Source organism: Barbus barbus (genome assembly GCF_936440315.1).
Source record: "Barbus barbus genome assembly, chromosome: 30".
NCBI lineage: Eukaryota > Metazoa > Chordata > Actinopteri > Cypriniformes > Cyprinidae > Barbus > Barbus barbus.
Window position 1 is genome coordinate 22313527 of NC_136758.1, and position 7697 is coordinate 22321223.

The following is a 7697-nucleotide window of genomic DNA, read 5'->3' on the forward strand; positions in this document are numbered from 1 at the left end:
TCATATACATATAGTGAAAGAGAAAAGCTGCATTACAGCTGGAGGTGCACAATTTCTATGAATAACAACACAGATACGCGTATCCAGAGTTGGCTAATGAGTGTGTAATCTGGATCTGCATTAAAAGTGATTTGTGTTTGAACTACTTTTGAGAACTGCACCCTTGGCATTGCTCAAGGAGCTTGCTGTACGTCTCTCAGGTGAGAGCGTGTCTTTGGAGAGCGTCATATGAGATTGACAAAAAGCTGTAAAGGAAAGGTTGTGTTGCAATAGTTTGGGAGTGTTTTATGCAAAATGACTAACCTCGGGCATAAGGTCGCTCATTTAGAATACTCCAAATTCATTAACATTAGAATGTGGTTAAGAACACATTCATGTGCATACGCATGTGGTGTGAATTAGGCAGAAAGTATAAATATGAATAAACTATGCAATTATTATTGAATGACAGCTATTGTCTTATATAAGGTTTTAATAATCATTCTAATTCTACGATGACAGGAGAGTATATATATATATATATGATATATATATAAATATTAAAAAAACGGTCTATAACTGCAGCACGCAATTAAAATAATTAAAATGTTATCATCTGTTGGTGTGGACGCTAGTTATCATTATTGGTGTGAACAGCCCTTTATATTTGTTGCAATATTATAAAAAAAAAGAAAACTACTCTTAACAAGCATGTCCAATTTTCCAGTTAAAATATCTAAACATCCTTGAAACAAAATAAATTTACTTGAAGCAGCACTGCATAGGAAAAAAAAAAGAAAAGATAATGCATCTATGTATTTTTTTCTCTTGTTTTAAGTATAAATAAGTTAAAAACAAGTTAATCAAAACACACACACAAAAAAAAAAAAAATCTATGAAAACATAACGACTTATTTTATGCAGTGTTACTATAAAGTACATTTATCTTTTTTTAAAGATTAAATATTTTTCCTGGAAAACATGTAATAAACATTACAATCTCAAAGTCGTAATTTTAACACTGCATACTGTAAGATAGGAGGATCTAAACTACTGTCTATAACTTGATTAAATAAAATTAGAAAAACATCTTAGAGCACTGTTCAGCGACCTCATGACATGCATCACATACATGCCTACTCAAGAAGCATTCAGATATCTGAATATGCTTTTGAAGTTGTTTCTACATAAATATGAGAATGTGTCTAGCACTTAAGGCATCTGTGCATCACTGCACTCACTAATAGAGCTCCATGTAAAGGAACTTTGATACACAGGGTGGCGGTTCCTGTTAGAAACAGTGCTGAGTCCTCAACACACCTGAACTCATTCTGACTACTGTATGTCTGACTGATTTCCTGTCTGCCAAAAACACGCCCTGTCTCTCCGGTGCTCTTTGGTGTATTTAGGTGGGATGGTGCTGTGATGTGCTGGCAACTCCTTAAATTAACAATCTAACACGTGCCTTACACTAAAGGGCACAGCTGCAAAATACTGTTAATAATACTGAAATAGTTGGGAGCGACAAGCAATTATTGGTCGTTATGAATGACACAGGGATTTTTCTAAAAATATGCTATTTTTATCATAATTCATAAATACATCGATTTGCCAGGCACATACAAACTTCTGGTAAAGATACTTATTGCTCATGTCTGGGTGTGTTTAATGCTCAATCCATCCAAAACACCCCTAGGAGCTGCTTGCAAACATAAAACCTTTCAAATGTTATTTTCTTTCATTAAAGTAAATGGACAGGCACTAAGATTCATTCAGCCTGAGTACATGATGCCATCGGACATGCAGAGAGAGGTATAAGCACACAAAGGACTGAAAGACAAATATACACTGACATATAAACAGGCATGTGTAGCCATCATAAAAAGATGGTCTGGAATGTGTTGTAGCGCCTGACAGATCGTAATTAATACAAAATGCCAGCAATAATCTGCATAAATAAGGCTATTTTGGTCATGTGAACCTTGCCATTTGAGGCATCTGCATCGCAGGGGCCATTAACGGGGTCAGCGATTGAGCGCAGCACGACACATGAACTCAACGCTACAATTAAACTGTCTGTTGTGCGAAGGCAGCAGGCGGCTCGACCATTGACTTCCAAGTTTAAAACCTGTTCAACCTCTGTCTTTGTTTGCACTGCATGACAAGAGAAAAGCAGAGGGAAAAAAATAATTGCGCTCTCTTGTTTACCCACCATAAAAGTCAGAGGAAATGTTTATGGCCGACAGATGCTAAAGCTAGCTTGTATTTTCCCCTTTTTCCAGACACAAGAGCTCCTCAGCTATGGATGACCTAGGGTTAACTCTCCTTCTGCGTTTCCGTGACAACAGAGGGCAGAGAAAAAGAGAGGAAGTCATACGGAGGAGAGTTATGCCCCGACACACGGCAGGACGGAGCGAACAGCAGGCTACGTTAAAGAGAACTGCACGTCCACATTCCTGTTCTCCCTCAGCCCCCATCGTACGAGCCGACCGACCGAAAGCCACAATGATACACCCGTTCTCAAAGTCCCTGATCTCAGCTATCTCACAAAGGGTCCCAAACATGAAATATTTGATTGAGAGAGGAAGAGAAACAAATACCGGACTTGTTTGGAATGGAATTCTAGTTTACAGCATACTACTGTATATACATTATATATTACTGTTTAGGTATTATGTGTTCAGAACATTTTAAACAGTACTATGCTGTATATATTATATTATGAGTTCAAATGACTCGATTCTTCATCTTGGAGAAAGAAATGGTTATTTTAAATCAAATTATTTGCACTGATCAATCTGATCAAATAACAAGTCAAGAAAAAGATGTTATAAAAAGCAGCAGATATTACTTCTGCTTCATTACTCTGGAGAAGGAAGCCAAGTTGAGAGAAAAGCATTGTGGGATACAGTAACCACTGCAGTATGCAAATCTAGTAGGTCATTGGGTATTCTGCATGCTAGTAGTATGCTACTCTGAACAAATCACAATGTTAGTAAATCTAAACTGCTGTGCAGTTTGGTGTGAGTAACATTTTTAGCGTTTTTGAATTTTTTTGTTTGTTTTTGAAGTTTATTCCTGTGATAGCAAAGCAGATTTTCAGCAGCCATTACTCCAGAAATCATTCTAATTCTGATGTTGTGCTCAAAAAACATTTCTTATTATTATCATCATCACTGGTGAAAACAGTTGCTGCTTAATATTTTTTGGAAACACCGTTACATTTTTCAGGACTTTTTGATGAATAGAAAGGTCAAAGGAACAGCGTTTATTTGAAACAGATCATTTAATGCATACTTGCTGAATAAAAGTATTAATATAGTATGTCAGATTTTCCAATTTAACTTACCTGGAATCTTTTCCTAGGTTTGCCGGGTACAGATATGTTTGATTCCCCTCCATTTCCACAACACATTTTGTGTTCAGGTCCTTTTCTGTTAGAAACAAAAACACATTGAGGCAATGTAAGGACCAAAGAATATGAATTTTCAATTTATTTTGTGCTGCATTAAGTTGTTGGAATATTAAAAAAAAGGATACAATGCCACTAAACTGATCAGATGAAGCAAATATACTATGGAATTGCTACTCTAAATATGTTTGTCCCTTCTCTGTCACTTAGATGTATCTAATAAGACAATCTTATGACCTATTGAGTTCCCAGTCATCCTTATTATGCAGAACAAAAGGCTAAAATCAATAACAGGGGGTTATTTCACAGCAGGAGATGCTGCTCGAGGACTGAAACCAAACCAGCATTCTGACACAGAGAGTGTTCCTGAAATCAGCCACCACTATTCTCACAGATATAGAAGATTTTCAGAGTTCAGAGAAAACCAGATTTACAGACTCACGTCCTCAGATGGGATATTAAATGCCATTTCAGGACAATCAAACTATAATCTCCCTTGACAGGCTGTTAACTACATTAGCAAAAAAAAATCTGTGAAACTAAAGCAACGATTGTAAACATGCCAGATGCCATAATCAATCATTTTGCTAACCAACTATTTCCAAATCCATATTTCTCCAAAATTGAATTCAATGATTTCAGTGTGAAAGTGCAATAAACTCATCAGCAGGTCATGAGATGCCACAGTTCTCAAATGTGAAGATAATTTAAAGCAAAAATCAATCTCATGTCCAATTATGTATTCATTTGGAATGTAGTCATGTAATATGGGGTGGTGATGGCGCAGTGGATAAGACACATGCCTTTGGTGTGAGAGACCCGGGTTCGAATCCACTGTGAGACACCAATGTGTCCCTGAGCAAGACACTTAACCCCTAGTTGCTCCAGAGGCGTGCGACCTCTGACATATATAGCAATTGTAAGTCGCTTTGGATAAAAGAGTCAGCTAAATGAATAAAATGTAAAATGTAAATGTAATAAGTAAGAACAGTGAATGATCTGTCTCGGATTATTCTGCAAAATTGACCAGATGATGAAAAATGTGGCATATACCATCAGTGGATTTGGTTGTGTGTCTGCATTGAATTATTCCAATTAAAACATTGGAATAATTTGATTCAATATGGGAAAAAAAATTGGACCAAACTGAATAGCTGGCAAAGAAAATTATTTAAATAAATAAATAATATTTATGTGCACAAATACATGAAAATAATTAGAAATAATAAATAAAAATTTAAATAATGTATACACAAAATATTATAGATATTGGATAGTAGTATTTCTTAAGTAAATTAAGAAATTAAAGCATTTTTTGGTCCTTTTTTAACTCACAGAAAATGTTTAGTTTAGGCTGCGAGACATAAAAAAACAGAAACATGGTCAATGAACACAAGATCCAGTGACAACACAGCACTGGCTATATAGTTCAAGTGACACTTCCATGAACTGGCACGAAACTCTCTCACACTGGCCACATGCCATCCTTAATGTTGAACCCTGGGATTGGCTCGGGTCTCAGCTTGGCCAGAGTCTTCACTCTGACAGCAACAGTGGGAAGAACCTGTAACAGCATTCCTTCAAACACCATGTCAGAAGCAGCCTGTTGCCAAAGCAGCTTCCGGTCCAATAAATGGATTCCAAATAAAGTTTTGCAGTTCGGTCAGCTGAAAGTTTATGATGCACTGCTGACGAACAAAGGGAACGGCCTAATACTAACACACCCAATCCGACAGCAGGCCAAAGCATGTCTGAAACCAACAAACTCTCCTACTGACAACAACAGAGAAGTGGAAAGCATCTGCAGCTGACTCAGAAATCCTTGGAAAGGATGCACTCCAAAGCCACACTAGCTGTAACAACTTCCTGTTAAAGCAGGAAACAACTGGTTTCCTCCCAGCATTGGTGGCCAACGTCCAATAAGGAGACCCATCTGGATTTACCACAGCTAGCCAGTCCAAAAATCTGAATTTCCTGCATTATGTCACTCAGGTGAGAGCGATAAGCACATGTAATCTTGGCAACAGTGACGAAGTGGAAAGACTGACAGAATCCTGAACACAATAACACAAAGACCAAGTGACTATTACAGTGAACAAAAGGCAGTGACAATGCCCTGAAGCTAATTCCTATAATAATTTTTCCATACAAGTTCATGGAAGTAAAACTATTAACCAATGCACGGTTCAGTTAGTTACATGAAACTGTAACTACCATCTTCAGGCTATGCGAGAAGGGAATGAGGCAATTGGTGTACTCAACTAAACCGGTAAATCATTAACTATTTAAACCTCTATATCCCTTTATCCACCAAAAAGGTTTTGTGAAATTATCTTTACATAGTCTTAGAATATTATAGATTCCTTAGAGGAATCCAAACACATTTGGCCATGGGAACATGTTCGGTTATGCAACGTCGGCAAATAGTCCATTCAGACTCCCTTCCTGCCTTTGTCCAAAATAAAAAGAAAGAGACAGAGAGAGACAGCGCAAGTAAAACAGAAAGTTAAGTGTCATTTAGAAACTTACAAATTCAAGTGCTCTATGTCGTATGATCATAATAACATCTGAAAAGTCTTTGGAACTGGAATAATACAATAATGAAGGTCAGAATAGTGGCATTACAAACGGAGACTGGGAAGTGTTTTAAAGGATATGTGACTCAGAAAGCTCACACAGGCTGTCAGCACACGATCAGTGCCTGAGTCTTGTGACCGAATGTTACACTCCAGTCGGACAGGTGACCGCGTCACTACAATACAGCAAAGATTTCACGCTTTGGTGGTTTTACCAAGACACATCCCACGGCAAGACCTGCTTTAATGTCATGTGTTCATGTGAAAGAGTAATCATGCAAATAATCTTGGAGAAAATGAAAAGGTGAACAGAAAAAAGGAAATTTAATTAAACCGTATGCATGACATTAATGAGGTGTCCTCTAGACAGATAGATAGATGGATGGAAAGAGAGAAAGATCTAGCATGTATCATATATAGCTACAAAGTTTATGTGGTCATAGATGGATGGATGGATGGGTGATTGATAGACAGATAGACTTTCTCAGAACTTTGTCAAACCCCACACCTAGTGTGCTGACTGGCTAGCCAGCTTCTGAGGACCACAGGGACAATAACGTCTAAGAGAGTGTTGAAATACAGGCTGCATGTGATCAAGTGACAGAACTGAACTGGACTCACCTCTCCGGTTCATGGGCCGGACCCGAACCGCCACCTTCACGTTGGAGTCGTTCAAATTAGCGTCGCCCATGATGTATATCGATATATCCACGAGAAGACGTATTATAAAACGACCGAAATGCTTCCTGACAGCTACGAGTTCATAAAATAAAACTCATCTAGATATGCCTGTCACAGGAGTCCCGGATAATCTGTGATATCTGAAGCGTGTCTTGTCCAAAAATGGCCAGCATCGTCCTTACTGGGTGGTTTTTCTGCGTTTTGAGCGGCACAATAAAGACATTGTCGCTTTTAATAACATAAAAGAAAAGTTTATCGGAATGTCTTGACAGCTGGAGATTTAGCTGGATCAAAAACAAGAGTCGAGAGCAAAGCCAACTCCCTCCTGGATCCCTGTCACACTCACACTGGGTCAAACTGCAAATATCAAGACTTTTGTCCGACAGGAAACCGAGTAACTAAGAAGTAAGCAGGGTTTAAATAATTCATGCCTGGCTGTGAGTGTCTATTACCTACCGCATTTTGCATTTATAAAAAACAAATATATCCCTTCAGGTGTTTTAATCCAGGAAACACTGCAGAACTGCCGGTTTAATCGCATTTATATCTGAGTAAAGTGCAATGTTTATCCAAAAATATATCAAACAAATAAGACAATATTCGCAATGCACAGGCCTACTAGATGTTAGGCTGTTAAATGCACTTTTACATCAACAAAATAGCAAACTACACGGTTTTAGACAGAAATAGCATTAATGTAAATGTCAACGACTGAGAAAAATCCTAAAAATCCTAAACTGGCAGTTTGATCGCGAATTGTTGAAATGGTAGGAGATCCCACCGCATCTGATACGTATTTGTTGAATTTTGATTTTTTTTTTCAGGCTGGGTCCAACTTCACGAGCTGATTAAAACAACGGTGCTGCTCTACATTCCCATCCACCAAGGCAAATCTTCTGGGTTAATATCCAATATGACGGAGACGAGACTAGCAAAATTAGCGAATCCGGTAAAATGAAGATTGGACTGATTTAAGGACTCCAGCGTGGATGTTACGGTCGTTATAAGCAGCCGCTTTATTCCATGACTGAGCAGCGTGAAGCCAGTGA

At 38.0% G+C, this 7697-nt stretch overlaps 1 protein-coding gene across 2 annotated transcripts in view; it reads right to left on the reverse strand.

The window, feature by feature from the left end:
• The window catches only part of LOC306850743 (kinesin-like protein KIF13B), a 43765-nt gene extending 37013 nt beyond the window's left edge, over positions 1–6752 (reverse strand). For both annotated transcript variants that reach the window (XM_079386582.1, XM_079386581.1), the window contains exons 1-2: positions 6589–6752; positions 3329–3413 (exon numbers count right to left, since the gene is read on the reverse strand). In XM_079386582.1, coding sequence (XP_079242708.1) covers positions 3329–3413; positions 6589–6658 — 155 coding nt within the window. In that variant the 5' untranslated portion in view covers positions 6659–6752. The remainder of the gene's footprint in view (positions 1–3328; positions 3414–6588) is intronic.
• Between the last annotated feature and the right edge of the window lie 945 nt (positions 6753–7697).